General features: G+C 37.5%; 1 protein-coding gene across 1 annotated transcript in view; it reads right to left on the bottom strand.

Moving 5' to 3' along the window:
• Window positions 1-398: 398 nt before the first annotated feature.
• GAP43 (growth associated protein 43) overlaps window positions 399-26,457 on the bottom strand; it is a 96,124-nt gene continuing 70,065 nt past the window's right edge. Inside the window, exon 3 of the mRNA XM_039843060.1 lies at window positions 399-1,086. Coding sequence (XP_039698994.1) covers window positions 998-1,086 — 89 coding nt within the window. The 3' untranslated portion in view covers window positions 399-997. The remainder of the gene's footprint in view (window positions 1,087-26,457) is intronic.

The following is a 26,457-nucleotide window of genomic DNA, read 5'->3' as shown; positions in this document are numbered from 1 at the left end:
GGCATAGAAGAGACATAGAGAGATGGCCATTTATATGTGGAAGAGAGAAGCCTGATATAGACCCTACCCTCACAGCCCTCAGAAGGAGCCAACACTGCTAACATTTTGATTTCAGATTTCATGCCTCCAGATCTGAGAGAAAATATGTTTCTATTGTTTAAGCCACCCAGTCTTGGTACCTTGTTACAGAAGCCTAGCAAACCAGTACATACAGCCCTCAACAATCCCATCCAAGACTGGAGCCATTGGTGCTGACCAGAGCCTTTGGCTTCATCCATATTTTCTTTATCAGGGTTGTTGGTGTCAGACTGTGAGGCCTGAGGGAAAATAAAACATAAGACCCCAATGTGTCAAACCAACTAATGATGAGGTGGAACAGAAACACAGAGCCACTGGAGTTTGATTACTCTCATGATTTATTAATATTCAGATTGAAAAAGGAGCCTTAGAGCCGCAAGTTACGCTAATTGGCACATTTGCTTTATTTATTTATTTTCAAAACAAACTGGGTTTTTTATTTTTTTTTTCCTTTTTGTTCATTCCATCACATTGAAAAGGAGAAAAAGAAAAACGGTTTTGAATTCATTCGATATTTTGGACTCCTCAGATGAACGGAACATTGCACACACACTTGGAACAGAGAGAGAGAGGAAAGTGGACTCCCACAGGGCCACACGCACCAGATCAAAAAACTTGGATACAGTGCAAGAATTTCCCAAAATGATTGGATCATCATTACCAAAAACTCGCCATAACAACACCAAGAAACAAAAAATGTTTAAGCCACACTGTTTGACTTGGGATCTTTCCTGCTTTTTTTTTTTTTTTTTAAACTGTTTGCCACACAGAGAGAAAGGGCTAGTGGGTGGGAGAGGACGGACTCTGAGACGTGAGCAGGACAGGAGGGGAAACTTCAGAGTGGAGCTGAGAAGAGGGTGGGGAGAGACAGGGCCCAGGAGAGGGGAGGGCGGGGACGTGGAAAGCCAATTCTTAGAGTTCAGGCATGTTCTTGGTCCGCCTCGCGTTCTTCTCCTTTACCCTCATCCTGCCGGGCACTTTCCTTAGGTTTGGTTTCATCTACAGCTTCTGAGGAAGAAAACAAGACAGGGGGTGGGGATGAGAGTCAGTATTTTGTCTTATCTGTTCACATATTACTTCTTTTCATACCATTTTGTAAAAGCTTTAAGATAAAAAGAGATTATTGCTATCTTAGTAATGCAATTTCCAAGTTCAGAAGAGTTTACCTCCAGAAGGTTGCTTAATAACACATATGGAGAGCTCAGGAACAAAGTTATGATTTGGGGGGCAAGGAATCCACACAGAAATTAATCTCTCAGCCTTACAGTCAAAGTATCCACTTATAGGCTCTTAACATAGTGAATCAACAATAATCTTATATCTCTTATCCATCAATGTCAGACTAATTGTGGCAGACACTTTATGTAGATCATTAAACAGCCATTCCAACCCGCCTTTTTTTTTTAGTATTATAAAGGCTGAGAAATGAAAATACTTGAATTTTTAGCTCCCCTTAAAACTAAGGGTGTCCATGTAACACAGTGATGGCCAATTAGATAGAGGTAGAATTCCCTGGGGAGGACTCCAGAGAAGGTGTTTGCCTTTTGCTTTCTCCTGTTCCTGAGGACTGACACATAAAACAATACCTGGCAGTATAGCGGCTACCTTGTCATCACGAAGACAAAAACTACACACTAAGGATGGTGGAGCAGAAAGATGGAGAAAAAACCTATACGACTCCTGGATGCCTTTTTCTCAGACTTTTTTTTTTTTTTTTAAGTCTGTGAGACAAATAGCTAACCTCTTTAAACCATTGTAGTAGTTTTTAGTTTCTTATGGTCAAAAACATTTCAAATGAATACACTTATCCAAAAGGCAAGTGTGCTCTTAACAAGGAAGACTGTGTCCTTTGAAAACATTATTTTTTTTTCCTCAGGAAGCGGGTAACTTTACTAATAACTGCCTGGTTTCCCTATAGACTCCATCAATTGGGTTCATGCTACAGGATGTTTATTGATATGTCAACTAGTGGAAAGAGAGTTAATTTGCCCTGAAATTCCCTGTTTCCCGAGTCCCCAAGATCATCCCCAGGTTCAACGATTTGCTAGGAATACTCACAAGACTCAGCGTACAGTCCTATTCATGGCTGTGATTTACTATGATGAAAAGGTACAAAGCAAAATCAGCAAAGGGAGAAGTTTCATTGGGTGAAATTCAGAAGAAAGCAGGCACAAGCTTTCAATAGTCCTCTCCCCGTGAAGTTACACAGGATGTGCGTAATTCCTCCAACAATAACCTGTGACCTGTGTGAAATGTCATCTACTAGCAAAGCTCACCGAGCTTACAGATATGGAGTTTTTATTGGGGGATGGTCATGTAGGCACCCTGTACCTTGCATGCATTAAATAAAGACTCCCAGAAGAAAAACAGATGTCCAGCATAAACCACTTTGTTGCACAAACAGTTTAGGCACAGTGAACACTCTTAGAGAATAATGAGAATGCTGGCAAAATCCAATTTCCCAGATGCCAGCCAAGGGTAAACTTTACAAGCAAGCCTTTCTAACAATTGAAAGACATCGACACTAGAGAAATGGGGTCTTGTTAGGAGACCATTAGGAGAGACCATTAGGAGATTCCATTAAAATGTATGTCTCTTTCAAGTCAGTCAGCTATATATATTCAGATAAAACTGAACATTTATATCCAAGTAAGATCACTGCTGCTAAATATATTTTTGGAATTCCTTCTTTGGAACAACTATCTAATAATATTTTAAATCTCCTTAGTAGCAGAAAGTGTTTATCTCCTTGAAAATAGATTTTTAGAATCAAATGAGGCTGTTCTGGTAAATAAGGAAGCAGCTATGATGGATAATTTTATCTTACAATGACTCATTTTTGACCAAAGTTTTTAAGTCTGATTTCCTGTGGGTGTTTGTAACTGTAAGTTATTTCCAAAATGTAGTTATTTTAGTGAGAATACCTACTACTACTCATAAAGATTTTTTTAAGTCCATACTCTTCCAAGGTAACCATTATTAACTCTTTAGCAACCAGCATACCAATCATATTTTCCAACAAAAAAGTTTGGATGAAACTAACTCATTTCTGATCATTGTAATACACTATCGACTAGCAGTGTTCTTCATGAATTATAGAACACTAATAAATCATTTAATTTTGTGCCAGAAGAAAGCTTCCAGATTTATTTTATTAAGGGCCTTCTACAGCAATTTGAAATCCTCTCAGGGAGTTTACTTAGTTCCACAGCCCTGCCCAAATCTTTGGATTCTACAGGTATGCCCGCGGTGGCTTACTATCCTTATCAGCTCCAAGAAACAACATTTTTAGTGCCCTCTTCAAACTGCAAAATAATAGAATATTGATTTAAATCATTTAGAAGCATACAGAAGGATTAGCTGTAGGAACAAGATAAGACTTCAAAACTCTCCTTTTAAAATAAAAACTTGGGAGCTATTACATATGGTTCGAGAGAGATTAGGGTACTCAAAAGAAAAGGTGGAAGTAGGCCAACGAGGTGAGAAGAATTATATATTTGTAGAATAAAGAGAATAAATTTCCAAAGGAGAAAATAAAAGAACAAAGATTCAGGTAATTCTGAGAAGCAGTCATACTTTCTGTCCCCCATTGGATTTCACCCTAATCAGGTGAAATCCTTGCAAATACCCCTACTTTCTCTTGTCATCCTTTGCCTGGGCCTAGGAGAAAAGGGGAAACTTGGCACTCATCTGTTTATTGTGACAGGAAGTCATTGTTATTCCCTATTTAAAAGAGCTTCAGTATCTACATATTCTCTACTCATATGCTTCAGAGTACTTGAAATATAATTATTTATTCATTTATTTGTTCAATAAGTTGTTATCGATCACCTGCAATGTGCCAGCATTCTTCTAGGTATTGAAAAGAAATAGTGAAAAAACAAAACTAGCAAATATTTTTGCTCTTGGTTAAGCTTTTCATAATATACTTTCACAATGACATCTATAATCATAGAATGTCAGCAGTGAGAGGGACCTTTAATATCATCCAGTCACTAAGCCGTAACTTTTCAAGGGTAACAAAAATATCTATTTTTGCTCAACTTTGAACAATTACCTACCTCCCCACCCAACCAAGTCCAGCACGGAACCTAGGGAAAGCCCTCAATTAATTTTTGTTGAGTGAAAGAATGAATGGACATCCTCATTTCACAGATGAGGAAACTGAAGTCCAGGTACATAAAGAGATCTTCCCTAAATCATGAGATTTGCTCATCACCACGCCAAGACTAAAACCTAGGTCTTCTACTTATCCAGGTCATCCCATTACATCAAATGGCCAAACTGACCAGAGGAGATCCAGGTCAAATGGACTTCCAAACAGTTTCCAAATATTTAGCATTGGAAACTAGAGTTCCTAGACTTTTACTGACTGTAAAAATTCTGTGATTAAAAACAAATTGTTGCTCTAAAATGTAATGAGATAAAAATCATAAAATTAAAACTGATAAAGTTCAATTAGATGACTACAAAAGAGAACATGTCAATCTGTTAGCTGAGACCCAAGTCAGCTGAACACATACAATTATATATACATTACATTTTACATGAGATGAATATAATTATTTCTTTGATATTATTGAATATTAAACAAAGGGTGTCATCTTTGTGTTTGATGAAGGGATAACTAGTTAGTAAAAATAAAAATAATTATATGCTACCCAGAAATTATGGGGAGGAAAGAATATGAAAAGAAGAAACAATGTAAAGTAACAATCTCGTACAACCACAAAAGTGAGGTAAGCTAAGAACAAATAATATTTTTTAAAAAATAAGCCAACATGCAAATGAAAGAAACAATAATCAGATGTGGACCACATACCTGCTCTAGCTAGATCCACTTTGATAGGAGACTGCACATGAGTTTGGGAAAGGTTGTAATCTCAGACTTATTGTGAACAGAATCTGCATTATATATTAATGGATCCATCTCATTAATATCAGTGAGAACTGAATATTGCTAACTTGTTCCTTCTCCCACTGATGCTAACTTTAGACAAGTCAGCGTGGTTAATAAATCATTATTGGTTGACCATATAGCTGTATATCTACATTTTCTTACCTATTCTATTCAGCAGCCTTGCTGCCTGAAAAGATACACGAATTATGACTTTCCTGGCCCCTTGTATAAAGCAATTAGCTACAGGTAACATATGTGATCCCCTACTATATACTCAGAACAGTTCTAAGTGTGCTTGCATCATTTCATTTAATCTTCACAGGTAACTTAATCATCCCATTTTATAGCTGGGAAGCTGAGGCACGGTAAGATGAAATAACTTACCTAAGACTACACTGTTTGTGAATGGCAGCAGTGAATTCCAACCTAAGACAATGTTACCTAGGCTCTACTTTAGATCGCTCTCCCTGCCCTTAATTTTGCTCAAAAACAGCTGGTGTGCCCAGAGTGAAGCTAGAGCAAGAAATCCACAGATATGTAAACCTGGGGCCACAATGTCTAAAAATTAGTCTTTGTAAAAACAGCTCAGAATAGAAGGAAGAACCCTGATTAGTCTTGAATAATATGAAATCTTGTCTTGGTGTTTTCTGGTGCTAATTACATAATTAGTAATTATGCTAAAGATGAGTTTATGTAATCTGTATTATGTGCAAAAACTTTGATTATCATGGTGTCAAAGATAGATGAATGGTTGAGGCCAGCTGGTCACTCTAAATATCATGATCCAATTAGGGTAAATAATCACATTCCCATCTAGAGGCTCAATTTCCCTCTGACATAGTTATTGCTTAAGAAGAGGCTATAGAAGCTAAAGATTGAATGAGATTTTCAGTACCACATGACATAGAACAAGTGAGTAGAAGTAAATGGGCCTGGAACTGGAAAATGAAGAAAGCCTGGAGTTGCTGATGTGACAGCTGAAATCTAGCATGTTAAAGAGTAGAAATGCTTTCTTTTTTGTTTATATTAAACATGAAAACCTAAAGTTAATGAAGTTTAATTAAACATTCATCTAATAATAATAATGCTATTATTTTGGTTAAGATATCACAAGAAAAAAGTAAGATTAAATTAATCACAGGATCTCTCTGTCTCTCTCTTTCTATCTAATCTCAGGTGACTGACTGATGAACTTATCCTCACTAAGAGTTATTAATATTCTATCTAGTGATGGCTTCTCCCCATATCAGTCTTCACCAGGGTAAATCAACCCTCAAATGCAATTTTATTATGAAATGGAAAATGTCAAAAACAAACAAACAAAAAAACACCTGATGATGTATTTTAGTGGTCTGACCTAAAAGGGAGAAAAAGGTTGTTATTTTTTTTTAAATAAAATTGGGCAATTTTTGTAACAATTATTTATGTTAAACAATATTTAAATTCTTAAAAATAATTTCTTGTCTACTTAAACAAATGATGTTAGAATCTGGTAAAGAGTTATAACCTTCTACAGCCTAGGTATTTTAGCCTTGACGAAAATGTTACTTTTTCCAGATCTAACAAAAGACCTCTTGGAAATCGCAATAGTCTCTAACAGTCTTCATGAATTTGATAATTTTTGTGTTAAAAGTGAAAATAAACATCATAGACAGTAAAGTCATGTATTTTTAATGTTCTAGAGTTGAAGAATGGTTCAAAATTGAAGAAAAAAATGTGTTAATTCATTTATTTGTTCATTCGCTAAAAGGTCCTGGGCTTTACTATGTGCCATGCACTGCTCTACACACTGCAGATATAGCAGTGGTAATACAGCAATGAAAACGCCAAGCAAAAGTCTCTACCTTCTTGGAATCTATATGCTATTAATTACTGTCGTGTGCATTGTTTGTTGAAGAAGTAGCCAAAAAAAAAAAAAGTAGTAGCTAGACAAAAAGAATGCAGCCCAAAGGGGCATAGTATCTACTGGGCCACATCCCCTTGATTTGCAAAGTTGGATATCTTTAACAGATCTCACAAATTTTGAAATACGAAAAATCCTAGTAGTTTTCAAATTCTGGATCCACAACCGCCATTCCTAAAAAGGAACAAGACCACATTAAGACAGCAATAGAAGGAAGTCGTTTCTGTATTGATTTAAAACAGTGTGGTGGTAGCCTTAAAAGAGTAAGGGGACCCATGGATGCTTTCACAGTGGTCCTTGAAAAATGTATGCAAAAACTGGCTCTCTGATCTTTGTTGAAATAGATTCTGGAAGCAGTTCTTGCCTTTATGCATTTCATTCATTTCCTCGAAAGGGTGAGAATAGCACGTCTGCACATTCTGTTTGTGAGCAAATACCAGGAGCATATGCAGCAGCGGCTGCTTGCGTGCTCAGCCAGGCAGTCAGGCTGCAGTGCTGCTGGAGGGATGGCGGTGTTCCCAGCTGCCATCGCCTACACTGAGTTCTAATGGCCCTGTTTACTGGCTCTGGTCCAGGCCCCTCCACAGCCCTACATTACTGAAATTAGGTTGAGTGGATTTCCGAGTAAAACATTACCTCTTGGGACCTGCCCAGCTCTCCCCAGCCTTGTCAACATTGATTAAATAGAAGCTGCTATCATCCTGGGGCCATGCCCACAATTACTCTACCAGTCACCACTAGACTGGGGTGTTTGCTCTCTTTCTTTTTTTATTTTCATCTTTCTTGAATATTAAGCATCATCATCTCAAAGGCTCAAAGGAAAGTAATTAAAAAAAAGAAATTCTGTAGCTAACTCACATATGTCCCTCGTTATTTTTATGGTCTTCCTCTTGAGCTGTGTACCAGATGTCAATCTGGAGCCTGATCATGGCTTTTAGTGGTCACTGGTATCCACATTTTACTCTTTTCATGATCATATTTTACATTTTTAGTTCCTTTCAAAGTACTGAGCTAATGTACACCACTTAGATGTCAACGGAATGGTGCAAATATCACCTACGCCCCTTCCTTGCTTTCTGAGCCTCTAAAAGAGAGAATGACTCTATTGCTTATAACACTGTTCACTTGAGGATTTCAAAACACAACAAGCAAGAATTTAACCAAGAAGAAAATTCAGAGGCAGCATGGCAGGTTTCCAGTGATATCCCAGACATACCACTTCTCCTCTTATAAGTTTCAGCCTAGGATCAAGCTGATTTATATCCTAGCCTTGACTGTGCTACTATTTAGTCATATGACATCAGAGAAGTTATTTTCCTTTCTTTGCCTCAGTTTCCTCATCTACAAAAAAATACAGATAATAACGCCTGCCCCACTTCATTGCATGTTGTTTGGAGACTGAAAGAATGTATTTGTAATTTATAAAATTTAAAGCGCAGAATGTATTATGTTGAGATTTTAATTCAAGCTGTGGAATTTAGGTAAAAACAACAACAACAACAACAACAACAAAACACCCACCAAGTTTAACATTTTTATCCCGGGAAGAAAAAGGCAATTTCCCAAAGGAAAAAAAATCTTTTCCAGATAAATGATTAAGAAAATCTCTTCTATAGAATGTTCCTGTAAAGTCTCTGACTCTGATCAGAAAATAAGAATACAAGTGATTTATTGATTAAATAGAGCTGCTCAGTTATAAAAGTTTGAAAATAATCTAGGATTTCTAACTTATGAAATGAAAGTTAGTGGGTTTTTTTTTTTTCCTGAAAGGATAAAAAACCAGAGGTTTTAAAAAATTAAAACAAAAGTCAGAGAAGGTACAATTTGACTGGACTTGAACACTTTTTAAACATTCTCTATTCAAATATCTATCAAACCATCAAAAATTAGTATTCTATCTTCTCCCCCCATTAGAAACATGCAGAAAGGTAAAAAAAAAAAAAAAAAAAATTAATTTACGTGGTTTGCATGATTGTCTTAAATCGTTTTGGGAACGAGATGTGATAAATGTATAAAATTAAAATTAAATTAATTTCTTACCATTAGCACAATAAATAAGTCAACTTTTAAAGGTTAAAAATTAAAACGAATATTTAGGGGTATTTTCACTCTAGCATAATAGTCAAGTAGACTCGCCTGTTTATTCCTCCCCCTACCTAAATTACATGCTGAGCTGGAAGTTGAACGTGTAGATCTATCGAGGCATTGCTTTATATTGGTATGTAGGAGGAACAGAAGAATGGGGAGTCACTATAAACAGTGATGGCTCCTCTGACACAGACATTTTGAGAAGGGTCGTGTCAGGGATAGAGCAATAATGTGATATTGAATGTTGCTACTAGTGATGATCAGAAACAGTTCAGCATAAAAATTATTTGTTTTGCTCTTTTCTGTTGAATATTATATACCTACAATATATTACATATTCTGTAGAATATTAAATATATAATATATATACATATTTTTTCTTAAGTTAAAAATGCCATCTGAAAGGAGTTCAACTTTGCATCTCTCCTTTTCACCTCATAGTATCCCAGGTGAATCCTAGCCAGGAGAAAATCTTACTTGTATCTCCATGGCTTTTACAAACTCAACTGTCTATGGGTCACGCAGATAATAACATTAATGTGAAAATTTGGCCATAGGTAAAAATCAGTGATGGGGTCTATAGGGAACTGGAAAGTTCAGGCATTGCCTAAAGCCACTCAAAAATTTTTAAAACACTCTCACTGGAAACATAAAAGGTGGTGGTGTGGTAGGGGGAGGGAAATGGGGGAGGGTGGTGTCTAAAGTAAGACTTTTAAACTGTACCAGGAAGATATAATGTGAACTCTGACTTCAAAATGGAAGAGATTCCCTTTCATTGGAATAAAACATAGTCATCTTTGTCTTCAAGAACTAACTTTAAATCAAGAGTCCTGAACGACAGTGCTGCCTTTTCCATTTTGCTAACTTTAAATTACTCACGTTTCAAGAATTTTTAGTGAATGGAGTAAAAATAAATAATGACTATTTTAGATTTTATAAATGGTCTACTAAAGCAAAATAGATAACAAAAAATCAATTCTCAATATTATTTCTCCCTCAGTTGCCATTTAAATGTTCTCAAGATCTCTGCATCCCTACCTATGCCTTCCAGATGTCCTACATTCCTTGTCACAGGTACTGTTGGTGACCCTCTCAGAATCCTTTCACCAGGCCCATATACCCATCTCCCAGCTGCCGGAGGTGTTGGCTGCCAATGCCCACACCTGCCCCTCAGGCAGGGAATGTGTGAACCACCTCAACCTGAAGTACCAAAGAGGTCATGCTCCCTTTACATCCCAATACTCCAGAGCCCTCCCTTTGGGACAAAACAATCTCTGTGGTGCAATTTGTGCTTCAGAGCTCACTGTGGGATCAGGCTGAGACCACACATTTCTTAAATCCACTTCTTACATGTCTTCTTCCCCTGGCCTCTCCTCTTTCCTCACTCACTTACTGATTTCTCCCAATAAGATATCTGCACAAAATCCCTTTCTCAGGCTTTGATTCTAGAAAAGGGGACCAAAGTTATTCTTTTAACCAAAAGTTAAGGACTGGACTTAGGAGGCAGGCCAGTCAATGATGCTGCTCAGTATACCTAGCAAGTGCTTAATCACCCCTCATGACCCAGCTCCAATGTCACTTCCACACCTTTAAACCTATCCTAATCAGAATCAAGCACTTCTTTTTATTTATATGGAAATTATATCCCTTGAATTATGCATTTGTTGCTGGTATCCTTTTTAGTCTTCTTGACTAGAAACTAACTTCTCAAAGGAAAAAAAATTATTTGCTGGAGTTTAAACTCTACAGAGGCAGAGATTTTTAAAATTTGTTCACTGATAAATCTCAAATGCCTAGAAAAGTGCCTGACAAACATATATATATATCAATGTATCTATATTACCTCAACTCTCAGTAGCACGCTTATCACTAGACAGGCATTTAATAATTATAGAAGCAAAGAAAGTGATTTAAAAGGGGAAAATCCCAGGAATGCTTTGTGACATATAGATAAAACCTCAGTTACCTCAAGAAGAAAAAGTGTGGACCTGTAATGTTACCATGACCAAATAGCAGAGGTTTGTCTGAATCTCAAAATACTGGATTATAGAAAGGAACCCTAATATTATTCTGGTTTATAGCCATGGAAAACATAATTTTATCATTTTTTTTGTTGTTAATTTTATGTCTTCTAATTTTATAACAAATTATTAGGATATAAAATCCCCAAATGTAAAAAGTGGACAGCTACTATAAGCATAACTACTTCTAGATGGCACAGAGTAGTGGTTAAGAGAGCTACATCTAGAGCCAGACTATTTGCATTTAAATTCAATCTCTGACACCATGATTTTGAATAAGTTACTTAACCTCTTATTGCCTCATTTTCCCTATCTATAATTGATGATAATATTGGTATCCACCTCATGGGGTTGTTATGAGATTTAAATGTGTTAATTATTTAAAGTGCTTAATGAATGGCATATTTCAGTAAGTGCTCAGTAAGTGCTGCCTGTTATTACTAAGTGACTGGAAGGGAACTAGCATTGGTTTAATGTTTACTGTGTGCCAACCATTGTGCTAAGGGGTCTCACGTATAGGTAGGTATTCAATATGCATTTTCTTGCTTTCCCATTTCTTCATTGGTAAATAATATCTACCACATAGATTTGTGATGAGCATTAAATGAAAGAACAAAGCCTAACAGTGCCACTACCTTGCTAACCTCTGTGCCTAATGAGAGTTATCTTCTTCCTGTCTCCACTAATTCATGCTTATCCAATCTTAGCCAAAGCCAAGGAGAAACTTTCTTCAAATATCCTGAGAAAGGGAAAGAAAAGCCTTTGACTTATGAATTTTTTGCTCGTAGAATGAAAAAAAAAAATCATTCTTTGAAACAAGGCTTAAAGTTAAAGGCCAAGATCCAGAGATGATTGCAAGGGTGAAGATGACCTTTGACCAAATTTGAGGGGCATGATTCTGTGATGCAAGAAGCAAGGCTGCTAAACAGTATTGTCTCAAAAGGTAAGCACTTCTCTGCTATTGCCTCTACTTAAGAACAGAACAACCTTCTCTATTTCATACCCCCAAATAGCAGCCAGTTGATTTCAAAAGTAAATAACCTTATTCTTGGCCCTAGCTCCATTTGATTCCCTAAATTTTGTAGCAAAAATCTATCACACTGAATGAGCAAGAACTACATCACCTCCTTCCTCTAGATGTGCAGCAAATCTTGTATACAGTAGGCAAGTTATAGAGGGAATGACAAATCTCCAAGCTTCAGCTATCACATCCAATTTTAAGAAAAATTCCCTTATTCAATAGTAATTATCAAATCAAAAACTTGTAAGAGACGTAAAACTTCTTGTTCCTTAACCTTAAGGAAAACGATTAAATACAGTGAAATTTTTCAACTTCATTGTTGAGAAAGATCTTTTCATTTCTAAGAAGGCTTCAGTCATCTGTGGACAGGACATATGTTGGAGGAGAAATCCGTGGTGCTGTGTAGAAAGAAGGCTGCTCTGCTGGGGTTATTCTTTCTACCCATACACAACACTCTCTCATGTCTGGGTCTTCTGAAGCAAGGAAGTCCAGCAGACTTTGAAGAACAAAGAGAGTAAAGATGGAGTAGGAAGGAAACATCCTCTTAAAAGAATTCCAGGCATAGGAATACCATACTTTTTTGGGAATCTTGTTAAAATGTGATTGAAGTTAGCGATTTAAATTTCTCTCCTAAGAATTATCTCTAATTTCTCCTGCTGCATTTTGGAGGAAGTTAATAATTTTTAAAAAAATCAGACCTCAGATATTTTATGTTAATTATTTAGGTCCATATTTAGGAGATGAGGAAAAATCAAACAGGCTAATCACATTTGTTTGTCATTTTCCATTGCACATACTCAGCTTTTCTTCCTTGCAGTTTTTCACATTTATTGTAAAAGGCTGCTTAGACATTGTAGTAGCCATTTCAAGTTTGTTTTTCCTTAGGTGTTTCTACTATACTTATTGTTTTCGATATTGTTTTTAATTATGTCACCCTAGATCTCATCTAGTAATCAGTTACAAAAGTGTATTAATTTGTGTCTGTCAGATCTTCGGAAAGTTAGTGAACAGTCTTCTAGGTTGTATTGGTTTCCATTTAAAAATTCAACTGATAATTTGTAATGTTTTAACATTCTTTGAGTTAATGTGCCTTATTAGAAAATCTATATTTTCAACATTTGTCTTTAAAAGTAAAAGCAGATCTAGGTTTGTCAAATCTCACAATCTGATATTTGATTAAATGATTTGATTATCTGACCTCAGGATTAAATATAGAAACCAAAACTAGCCATAATTCTAACTCTGTAAGAGTCATTCTAATAGCAATGCCTAAATTTTTTTCCTATGTATGAATATCTATTGCTTGGGTAACATTTAAATTTTAAAATAAAAGCACTACATTTATGAGTCATATTCAGCTCATTCCTTGCCATAACTTGCCATGATGTGTTTGGGTAGTACTTTCAATTAGCCAGACAATTATTTATCTTTGTTGTTTAATTTTTCCTTATGGCTATATCTAAACAGCACAAAGAAAACTAAAGAGTTGGCAGTTATCTTGCTAATTTATCAATGCAAATGGGTAAACCACATAATTCAGGACAAAAATACAAAGTCCGTATAAACTGTCATAGAGTCGGCTTGTAATTGTTTGTAAAATTATGGAATAGTGGCAGCTGAAGGAGATCTTAGAGATCATATGATCTCAGCTCCTCATTCCCTCTGAGAAAAGGTGAAGATGGAGAGTTTCTGTGACTTGCCCGAAGTCACACAGCTACTTAGAATTCAGTGAATTTTCTCTTAATACCACAATACCTCTTGCAACCTTTGAGGATGAATAAATTCTACTGCTGATTTTAATTTGCCTTTCTCTCTAATAGTCCTAAGTGTACCATATAAATCTACTCTCTCTTCCTTCCCTTTAATTCTTATTGCCATCCCTCTGTCCCTCCCCTTTTCCCTTACTCCCTCACCTTCTTTCCTCACTCCCTTCCTCTCTATATCCATTTCTTTTCCCTTTTGTGAAATACAAGGTGAGTTCAATATAATTTTGGCTTAATGGCTACCAGATACTCTAGAGGCTTACAGGACCAGGACTAAGGATTATTGTCATATCAAACTTCAACACTATGTACAGATTGTGAGAGGTGAAGTAGATCTTCTATGTAGAAAATAAAGGAAATGAGAACCTCTAAAACTGTAATAGGCTGAATAGTTATCATTGATTATGATAGGTTTCATAAACTAAATGACTAAAGAGGTACTAGATAATGAAATTCCAGAAGTAGCTAAAATTACTACAAATGCTATCATATCTAGGAATCCGTAAGAAATCACAACTATATCCGAAGAAGAAATAAAAGTGCATGTTATTTTCCCCATCTACCACCTCCACTTCCCCATGAAAGCAGTGTTAAAAAACCAACTGAGAAGGTTTAACTCAATGTTGAAATTAATTTAAAAATATTATTGTAACAAGAAAGCCCTATAAAAGGTGTTTGTGTTGTATACTTGCATGTAGGTAAATAAACACAATCCCCATCTCTTATTGTGACAATTTATTTTGCACTCATTGTGAGTTTCAGCTTCCTGGGGCCTGTCAAATTATGGCACTGCCTTTAAGTGTAAAATTGCTTTAAGAATCAATAGCACTCACTGGAACACAACCAGAAGTATATCGAAAAAGTAATATTTGTATTTGTACTGATTTTTCTCTTTTTAGTCAAAGATCTCAAAGCTCTTTACTTATATTTAGTGGCAAAGAATGTAATAGCTTTGGCTATTTGGGGACATGATGATACAATAAGCAGTTAAAGAATAAAGACTCCTGGTGAGTCTGTAGCTTATCTGGGATCGATCTCTAGAATCAAATATGTCTGCCCATCCTATAAAACTGCCATTTAAAAAATCATCCCATAGAAGTCTTCCTCTCTTTTCTCTGCTTAATGTTTTTTCTCTAATAAAATTATTTTCCAGCTTATGTCTAGAATCGTACCTCCTGCTGTCTTTCTTCTTTCAAAACTTATTTATTTGAAAGTAACCAGACTACATATGAAAACCTTATTGTAGACAGGGCCTTAGGAGATCCTCCAGCAATGTCTCACAGAAATCCTCTATAGGGATCCCCAACCCCTAGGCAGAAAACAGGTACCAGCTGTGGCCTGTTAGGAACTGGGCCGCACAGCAGTAGGTGAGCAGCCAGAGAGCAAGCAAAGCTTCATCTATATTTGCAGCCACTCCCCAGAGCTAGCATCACTGCCTCAGCTGTACCTCAGATCATCAGGCATTAGAGTCTCATAGGATCACCGGTGCCTGGTGTCAAAAAGGTTGGGAATCACTGCCCTAGAACACTCCTAACTGATGGACAGCCTCTGCTTCAACAGGTATGCCATCTTTAACTGTGAATCATTCCTGATATTTAGCTAAAATCTACCTCCCTTAAGCTTTTATGGAGTTCTTTCTTCTGGAATTCTCAATATATTTTCTTTTCTACAAGACAGTCCAAAAATGCAAACTTCTTCAAGAAGTTTACTAACCTGTCTTTTTCCTCTTCAATCTACAAACTTCATAAAAGAATAAAATGTAATTATGCCATCTTTTCTTCATCATACCTTTTTATTTCTCTATGAGCTGACTTTACCATTTTTCTAAGAGTACTCTCCTCAAATTCACCAAAGAAAACATATTCCAAATTGTAACGCCTTTTCTCATTTACCACTGTTCTTGATTTTTTTTTTTTGACTATTTCTTATTTTGACAGTGTTGACCTTCACTTGAGCTCTATGCTCCAGAAAGCAGTGACAATTAGAAAATTCCTCCAACCTTTGGTTTCTGAAGTCTCCCCTTTTTTTGGTGTTCCAGGAAATGGCTTACTGCAAAACACCCTTCTCTTTATGATCTGCTATCCACTCATTCTCATGACTCCCAGAAGATTCATGGAGGACTCCCTTGTTTACCTGTAACAAGGCCAAACATGGATCTTTCCTCCTGAACTTGCTCACAAAGTCAGACACAGACCTTCCAACTTCCTATTCTGTCTCGTGAATGACTGAGATTAGAATTGTTTGTCCCTTTGAAACTAGTTAGAGGCAGAGATAAACAAATCCTGTTCAGCTAACTGACTAGACTTCTGATTGCAAAGCAACTCCTGTTGTATATCACTCCACCTATAACTTGTCTACTCCTCCCTATAAAAGTCTAAGGGAAAACCACCTCACCAAGAAGCTATGATTTGGGAAGCTATGATTTCCATACTACAATAGCCTGAACAAAACCATTTCCTTAATTGTTGGTGCATTTTTGCTTTTGACATCTTAAAACATTTTTTTTTTTTTCTTAACTGTAGTGAAGACTGTGTTCTGGAATTGTTTCTGCTGTTTTCTACCTTTTCTTTTCTTTTGCCATTCTAGGTCTAGTTTTTAGTACCGGTTCCTGATATGACAATCTTTCAAGATTTAATTCTACATTCTCTTTGTAGACTCTACATCAGAAAACTCATTCTCTCTAAAGACTTCAACTCTGACCCCATAACTAGGTAACCACCAAATTTATATTATCACTGTCATATTGTTAATCCCTACACATCACTGTAAACATATTACTGTCTTTATCACAAAACTTTAATGATTCTTGGCCTTATATACATCAAATTCCAATTTCCATTGCCAAATACTTCTCTACAACTTTAACTCTATTCCTGGCTCTAATCTTACATCTCAGTTTATATTGGACATCACATTATCACTACAAATATAATCAAATTGGCCTTATTCTTTTCTCACTGCTCCAAGTTTAAAATTCTCTCTCTCCATATACATCTATTTATATCTGTTGATTCTTCTTTCTCAACAACACATCTCTTTAACTGAGGCCATGAAATGGAAAGAAAAAATAAAAATAAAAACTGCATTGATATACTTGATGAAAATGTGCCAGACTCAAAGGGAATAAAGACTAATCATACTACTACTACTTGGGCATGGAACCAGTAGTAAGCAATGGAAGGAAGTGAAAGTGGGTAAGGGTAACACAATATCTGAAGTATATGGTTAAGGAAAATAGTCAAACAGGAGGTCAACATCAGGGGAAGTCAACAAGCATTGGAAGCTACTAGAACACGGACACTAAAAAAGGCCAACATGGACAGACCATGAACATGTGGGGAAGTATGTCAGCCAACAACAAGGCCCCCTAATCATGGATTCGAGAACAAGATTCCTACCTCTAAGAGGATGATAAGAACGAGGCAGGGTGTCAGTCTCAGAGAAAGCAGAGTACAAATGAGTGAATGAGACAGGGACTTAGGTAAAGCAGACCAAGCAGAAGTCTTGTTAGTGGAACTGCTTTAAGTAAGAGGCCAATTACTGGGGTTTAGACACAAGTCAACTTGATGCTGAGCCAATTGTGTGTTGGGACCTTTAAATTTTCCCAGCCTAGGAATGAGAACGACATCGATTCCAGAACCAGGCGTAGAACTCAATCTGAAAGAGAGATGGTAATTGACCCCTTCGGTGAGGCCTGCAGGGATGGAGGACACTACACCAGGCTGGCGTTTCAGGAGCGGCAGAGACACTGATCTGAACTAATGCAGTCATCTCTTTGAAGCTAGTTAGAGGCAGAGATAAATAAATCCTGTTTGGCTAACTGACTAGACTTCTGATTGCAGAACAACTCCAGTTGTAAATCACCCCACCTGTAACTTGTCTACTTTTCCCTAAGGGAAAACCACCTCACCTAGATGCCATGATTTTGAAAATTGGGGTCCATATTGCAGACTACATCTTTCTGCTTTCAAAGTAGCCTTCCTGAAAACTTCTTTTTTCTTCTGTCATTTACAGTGGTAGCTAAAGTAGTTATTTAAAGCCAACAGATGATAATGTAAAAACGGAGAGAAGGTGGTTGCTGCCCCAACAAATTCTTTGATACCAAGGGGACATGACTTTCCTTGTCATTTAAATGAAAGTATACTAAATAATTTTTTGTCATAGTCTTCCTATAATTTTGCTTGGACATGTTTGCATGTCTTTGCCATCACTGCCAACTCAGATATAGAATTCCCAGTGGGTAGTGCAGAGGCTTTCGAACTCATCCAGGGCCCAGGCCATCTTGTCTAACTGTTGAGACCAAAACCTAGAATATACCACAGATAGGAAAAATAAACTAGGAGTTAATTTTGCTTTCTAAGTTAGATTTTTATGAGATCTTGGAAGGAGAATTGGTGAACGAAGGGAGATGTAGTAATAAATTTGGGGATAACGATAGTATTAAAATGTTCAGAAGGTGTACGGGGGAGGAATAAGAAAGATTTTTTTACTAAAGTTAACTTGAGCTTAAATTATAATATAGAAAGAAATTCTATGGCATTCTAACACCTTCTAGCCAAAGACTACCAGAAACACACTCATAGTTGAACAAAGCGGGGTTTATTGATACGTTGCAGCCAGGGAGAACATATACCATGAACGAAGAGGCATCACAGAGAGGGGATCAGAAAGGACTTACCTGGGCTCATGCTCAGGGATTTGGATTCAAGGAAGCAGAGCTTTGCTATGGATTGGATGCTGTCATGAAACAGGGGTCATTCTATGATTGGGCATCTTAATAAATATTATCTAGAAGGAAACATCATCATTCATATGAGTCAGGCTAGGGAAATACTTGGTCATTTTATGGTTTAGACAATGTCCATACCTACTCTGTGTTCAGACATGATTATGGTGGCTTGTTTTGTCCTATTGGTGTTCTATGAACTTGTTTATGTGAACAGGAGAACTAAGACCTATCTGTGAGCTCCAGGCCAGATCCTGGCTGTTGGAGGCTGCTTCTCTCTTTCTCAGGAAAATTGGGGAAATTAAACAACTCTTTCATATCTGAGGTGTCACTGTTAAGGCCTGTCCTTGTATTTCCTGTGCTCTACTCTGAAATTTTCCATCTAGTAATACTTATGGGCACGTGATTCCCTTGAGCATCATAAAAGAGAAATCACATTGATTGCCCAGAGACAGTAAAAAGATTTTCCTCAACTCAGTGCCGTCAGCTGAAGCCCTATCCTGAAATGCTTTTATTGGCTCTTAAAGATGCTTATGGCTCCCAATGGACTAGTGGCACTGTTTCCTAATTTTAAATATTTTAATTAAATCAAATCCTTCATGAAGAAGAAAGAGTGAGCCAGATTGGGGTCTGTCACCTCAGTTGTTTTCTCACTTCACTGATATGACAAGACAGCAAGTTTGGGTTTTCTCCCCTCTTTCTTCGCCTCCTCCCTTTAATGGGCTGTCAAAAGGTAATTCCATCTTGTGTTGTCATTAATGCCTGCTGTAAATAAAGAGGAAATGATAGGAAAGAGGAGGAGGGAAGAGATGGGTGTGTGTGTGATAGAAGCTAGGTTTGCAGCTCAATTGCAAGGCATCTCTCAGAGTGTCTAGACACCAGCTGCCTGGTAACCATGGGAACCCACTAACTTTGGCTGATGGGCTGAGGAGTAATGACTCTCAGGAGATATGGGTGGGGCATGGTGGTGGGGGCAGAGAAAGGAAGGATGGGAGAGATGGCACAGAGAGTAATAGAGTAATAATGGAGAGAGCAAGAGAAAACAAAACTCTCTTTGTGAAAGGGTTGCATTAACCTTGTTACCATTTTTCTCATGCACATTAGACATGTGGTGACAAGGTACAAATCTGCCATCCCCGGCAGGTGTCAGCAACCAGGTTGCTAAAGATGAATAGCTGAGCTGGAATGATTATATTCCCATCAACCTCCTGCCAGTGCCAAAGTATTTCCTCAGTAAACCAAAGCTTTCTACAGTAAACAGACACAATCAACAATTGTCTGGTCTCAGGAGTAGGAAATTCCGGTCCCCAAGAACGACTGCCACTTTTACAAGCATTCAGCAAAGAAGATTAATCACAGCTCTTTATACCTGCCGAGTCCTCCCTTCCTGCTGTGCCCATTTTCCCTAGTCGCATGCAAGGGTCGGGCTGGTGGGTATTGGCAGAAAAGGAGGATTGTGGCAGAAACATTGAGGGAATGAGTTAGAAATGAAGAGTTACCAGTTCAGGGCCAAATCATCAATCTTACAAACATGTTTTGTTTTCTTATTCATATACAGATTTCTATAATGAGAGGTTTCCAATCCACAGATTTTGAAGCCTTACCACTGCTTTCTGTCACCCTGTTTCCTTCCAGTTGCACATTCCTTTTGACTGGGATTTTTAGGTAGTAATGGCACCATGACCACCACCCCTCTCGTCACCTAATTTTGTAACCATTTCCACCCCCTACCCACATCTCTTCACCCCATTTCCTTGACTAACACACCCCCAAGGACCTCCAGGCTCTTCAGTAATGCAGAGCAGGGTTTTCTCATGCAAGTTCGTCTATAGCTATAGAGACGAGATTTATTGTCTGTCTCACAGTGTTTTACTTTTACTCAGGCAACCTTATCCACCACAGTTAGAATGTAATAGAAGACCTGGTGGTTTTATTGGAGTCATCTGGTTCACAAAACTGTTTATGTATATATACAAACATACATTCTGTGGATTTTTACGCAATGGTTCCACTGAAGAAATGCTCCTACGTGAAAAAAATGTCTCAATTATATTGAGCTATAATTAACATGTAGGCAAATTCAATTTACTAAAAAAAAGGGCTAGTATAGGTAAATGCTTATTTAACTATAATTTATGATAACCAGAACATTTTAATCCACCAGAGACTTTTCATTAGTCATTAAAGCTTGCATGACTCTGATTTGACGATTTAACATGACAGAAAGGCAGCTTGCTCCTAAGCAAAGATTTGGTTTTGCCATCTATTTCCAGTCAGGGCAGAATTCCCAGTGGTTTTGAATTGCTAAAATGGTTCTCTGCTTTTGAAGATGTATCTTTTGCATGGGGAGATGAAACTGATTTTTTCTCTATGAACTGTGTTCCCTATAGGGAGTAACTGTGAAGCAATGAGACTAGGACAAGGATCTGGTCCTGTGGTGCCACTGACACAGTCCATTTATAGTCACAGTCAAGCTGCCAACATCTTCCAGTCATTAGGAGGGATAGCATTGCCTATGAGTCACCAAAGAATTTGCAGGGGCAAAGGAAGATGAGGGAACATCTGCTCAGGTGTCAGAGGGGAATTTTCTTTAGCGGCCATAAGGGGTAAAGCAATCAAATGTCAGAGTGATGTGGGGTCACCTTTGCCACTTATGCATTGACCATGAGGGTTGACTCAGCTACTGTGACTAAGTAGTTATCTTCTTCCTCACTTGTTACATCAACCACGTCGATCGAGCATTCACTACCTTTTCTAGTTGTTGTGTATACAGTAGTGTACCAAACAATAATAAAACAAAAAAAATACCTTGTCCTCATGGAACTTATATTGTAAATAAACAAGTAAAATGTATAGCATGTTAGGTGGTGATAAGAGCCACGAAAGACACAATATTGGGAAGAAGAATAGAGAGTTCTGCAATGAGGGTGGCGTGACAATATCAAACAGAGAGGAAGACTCTTTGAGAGGTGACATGTGAACAGAGAGCCGAAGAAGGTGAGTGAAGTCTAATGAGCACCTAGAAGAAAAAGATTTCTAGGCAGAGGGAACAGTAAGTGCAAATGCCCTAGATGTGAGCACATGTTGTTGGTGCTGTAGCAAGAACATCAGTATTGCTAGAACAAAGTGAGAAAAGGACAGATGATATCTAGTGGGAAGGATGTAAATCATGGAAGAAATCGAGGCCCTTTTAAGAACTTAGCTTTTAACAAAGTCAGAAGGGTACTAGAGAAAGTGAGATGTACTCAGATTCTAGATACATTTTGAAGGTGAAGCCAACGAGGTTTGCTGACAGATTTAATGTTGTTAAAGAAAAAAAGAGTCAGAAATAATTCCAAGATAAGATACATGGCCTGAGCCTCAGGAAAAAATAGACTTGCCATTTCCTGAGATAAAGGAAGGCTTTAGAAGGAGCAGATCAGGGAGAAAAGACAGGAGTTTGGTTTCCAAAATGGTTAGTTTGAGGTGTCTATTGGATATACAAGTTGAAGTGTAATCAGTTGTTTGAAATGGGCTATAGATGGAACATTGGGATTTATCAGGATGTAGACTATTTCAAGCCATCAACTGGGAGAGAGCACCAAACGAGTAAATATAAATGGAGAAGAGGAGGTTCAGGATAGAGTCATGGGAGTATTCCAACATTTAGAAACCAAGAGATGAAGACGGAAGGCAAAGGAAATTAAAAGGGAAACGCCACTGTGTTAGGAGAAAAATTAGCGTATTACTTATTCAAAATATTCAAATATTTCAAAGAGTAGAAAGTGATCAAATATCGAGGGCTATTGGTAGGTCAAAGAAGATGAGGCCTTAAAATTGACCATTGGACTTTAGCAATGTGGAGGTCATTTGTGACTTTGGCAAAAGTTATCTCAGTGGAGGGTGAGAGTGAAGGTATGACTGACGTGGCTCCGAGAGAGAATAGAAACAAATAAGTGAGTACAGAATACTGATCCAGGAGATAAGCTGATTGAATTTGAACCTGGAACCCACCACTTTCCAAATGGGACACCTTGGGCAAGTTATGTGACCTTCCTGTACTTTGAGTTCTCCACCTATAAAATGGGGGCATAGTACCTATCTCATAGGGTTCTTGTAAAGTAAAATAAATATATGCTTAAATGATATGCTTAGTAAGTATTAACTAAAATCGTCCTTATTGTCACTTCTCTTAACCCTTAAAAAGATAGAGTCTTTGTGAACAATTTCTATTATCAGCTCTGGAGACCAAAATAATGAAAACTTGTTTGAGCAACAACTATGACAAAAATGTTGCCAGCCTTGATGTACTCTCGTATGACAGACTTGGATTGAAATAACTCAAGGGAGTGTCTTGTTTCATTTTCCACATAATGTAAGGTTCTGGTTTAAGAAAAACACAGTCTAGCGATCCAAAGTATTTAATGAATTTGAAGTTTTATAAGCATTAGTAATCTCTAAGTCTAAATGACTCCAAAAGATTTTTTTCTGATCACATTAAGCTCTAGTGGTAGTTCACACAAAGTACTTTGAAACATATAAAATTCAAAATGTTAAGGCACTGATATTTCTATGCTACGAAAACAGTTCATCTGGCATTCTGTCAAACAGACATCTTTATCAACTAACACTTCTGCGTTACAATAAAAATTGACATTTGTGTAATGTCCTTGAAGCATTTTATAACTGTGATTACTATACTTCTAATGTTGTGTATATTTTATTATATCCCAAACCTTTTCTAATTGGAAATTCAATAACAACATAAGGGCAATTATTAATCAAAACACTTGATTAAAACATTAACCAGAATGTTTCAATCTCCAATCACATTGAAGAACACAGAATTTACTGTAAATATGTTGTCCTTTTTTTATTTTGAGGAACCCAAGTTAAATAATAAGAGGACAATAAAAGTAATTATGCAAAGGGAGCAGGAATGAGACCTTGATGTAGCCACACTCACTAGCCATGTGGCTTAATATAAGTTGTTTAAGTTCTCTTGCTTCCATTTCCTCTGTAAAATCTGTAAAAAAGGGACAACAATACCCTTTATCATAGCGTCATTATGAGATTTAAACGAGAAATTCCATGTAGAGAATTTAGCAGAGAGCCTGGCACAAGACAAGTAGATGTTATCCATATTGTTATCATCATCAGTATTATTGTTGCTGTTGCACTTATTTTATGGTGAGGACTTTTAATAAGAGAAGACCAGACCAAAGACTAAGTAATTCAATGCTATCAAATATGTATCAGGTTGGCTTCCAATGTTAATTAGGGCTTAAGTTAATATTAGAAATTTAGAGTCACCATTGTCTTTGTGAGGCAATCTCCATTAATTACGGGAGCTCAATAAACATACACCAGCTTGTGATATACTCACATAAATTTATTCTAGATGAATGGCTTTTGGAGTGGGACTGAAAAAAACAATCTGGGCCACCTGCAACAGCAGCCACAGCCACTCAAGGCTTCAAGAGACGCGCACACAGTCTCCTGAACGACCACACCCTCCAGAAGTGACAGGGGGACAAATGGCTGCTGCCTCACCACACATTTCCCTTTCCATCTCCTCCACCCTCCCACCAGCCCAGCAGGCACGTGCCAGCAGTGAGCTGCCTGCCTCACTGGAATCCTCAGCTCCATTAATAAGCCCTGCAAGGCTGATAATTGGGGATTTGTGGAGCCTGCAGTCTTTCAATAAGCCAGGTTGTTATGGAAACCAGAGGCAGACCTCCATGTCCATACTATTGATCCTGGGAAAAATAAAATAAAAGTGGAGTGTTGGAAAGGATCATTTCAATCCATCCTCTCTGCCCTCCATGATTTTATTTTAGAAGTTCACCTCCAATTTGTACACACGAGAATTCATAACTATTCTCTTTTGGGTCCCCCTCAGCACTCTCCTGAACAACTGAATATTTTTTCACCTCTAGCAAAAAATCAGTTGAGCAGGGTACTACAGGAACACCAGAGTAGACTCTCTAAATCTAATTTAACACCATGGTATTAATTCTGATTATGTGAGCCAAGCAAGAATTTAGCAGTGAATATCAATGTGCTTTCCCTGTCATTAAAAAGAAAAATGAATAGGATAAAAAAAATGGCCTCAGAGTCTCTCACTGTCCTCTCAAGAAGTATTACTCTATAGCAAGGTGGCCACTGCCCATGACGAGTCATGGTATCATGTTCAATAAAAGGAGTGTCCGGCCTTCAAGCTGTTGGAGTAAAAGGGGACAGTTTTCTTGGACTAGTTTTAAAAATTAACTGACAACCTCCTTACAGTAAAAATCCGATTACTCCATCTAGTTAATAAGTTCTGGCATGATGCCAGAGCCTAACTGACTGGGAGGCCTGTAAATAGCACTAAATGAGTCCAGCCTGGAGGCTGCCGTGGGCCCAGAATCATCGACTCTGGCCCTTACTTTGCAAAGACCAGAACACCATTGTTTCCTGCTGAACTTCCCATTTCTTCCCAGCAGAGGGCACCAGCGTAATTCTGTTCCCAGCTGTGGTGCCGAGGTGAGAGGCAGTCAGGAAGAAATGACCACAGGCAAGTGATATCAATAGAGGGTAAACAACCAATGGTGACTGGGTTGTACTTTTAAACTGTCCTAAAATTAATTTTTACTTTCCAGTTCTCCCAAAATGATTAAAAACTCAGCCTAAATACTATTCACTGAAGCTACTTTATCAAATAAACCAAAGTTATTAGTTTTTGAATTGAATTAGTAAATGTGGATTGTACTTTGTGTAGACCTTGTAGAAACATCAGAGTCATTCTTGGAGCAACAATAATATAATAAAGTAAGAGCTTCAACCACTCTCTATTCACTACTGCACTAAGAGTGAAGTTCTCTGACCACTTCAAGGCTTTTAATTAACTGGATCCAGCATATTCCATCTCCCCCACACTGACACAAGCTACTAGGGCCAATATCTTCACCAATATGCCATAGAAATGTTCATTTCTTTCCTTGGGACCCTACACACCATCCTGACCTCTAAATTCCTTCTCTGCAATTACATCGCAGCTTGCAAGCAGACACACCCTTACGTTGCTCCTTATTGGTCCTGGATTCTTTTTTTTTTTTTCCTTTTAAGACCCTTACTTTTTATCCTCAACCAGATTGTAACTTCCATGACCACAGATATTCACTTTTATATATCTATATCTTTTATAGTACCTAGTGTAGCATGAAAATTATACATACTAATAAATAAAATTAATTGAATGGCAGGGAAATTTAGGTGTTGGGACATCTGGGTTTATTTCCTCTACTCTAATACTAACTCATTGTGTGACCATGGACAGACCATGCAACCTAAAACCCTGAGTAAGTTTAATCTTTCATTAAAACACACACCTATACAACCTCTCCTAAGACTGAGAACAGTGGAGCTTATTCTTTTTGTGTCATGGTCCCAGCTGAGTATCTGATGAAATATAAAGACACAAGAATATCACCCATATACACATACAGTATAACATGTTGCAGATAATTTCAAGGGATTAAAGGGCCCTCCTGAAGCCCACCTAGTTCCCAGGTCTAGGTGATTTTTAAGTTTTCTTTTAGGTTAAAGACTGTAAGATTGAACCAATATTAGACAGTTGATAGCTGGTATCTACCTAGAAAGAGTGTTTTATCTACTTCCTTAGGGAATCCCAACATTTTCTACTGAATCCCTAGATTGCTGTTTCTGAGGGACCAATTACATGGAGCCTAAATTAATCCTAACATCACTACCTGGTAGCCTTGGCTGACTTCCAGACTCAATCATTACTGATAATGTAAAGACTTCATAATCTTGCCGAGCCACGAGGTAGGCCAAACAGAATAGTCTCTAGTTCCCAGAAGAGACTGTAAATCATTATGTGTTGGCAATAAAACACATCCTATTTGCACATTAATTTCCTTTATAAAATCAGAAGTGTAGTGCCAAGGAAAAAAAGTTTTCTAATAGCTTCGGTTGA

This window comes from Pteropus medius, unplaced genomic scaffold (genome assembly GCF_902729225.1).
Source record: "Pteropus medius unplaced genomic scaffold, Ma_sr-lr_union100, whole genome shotgun sequence".
Classification (NCBI taxonomy): Eukaryota; Metazoa; Chordata; class Mammalia; order Chiroptera; family Pteropodidae; genus Pteropus; species Pteropus medius.
Note: the sequence above shows the minus strand (reverse complement) of the source record. Positions and strands in the feature narration are given on the sequence as shown.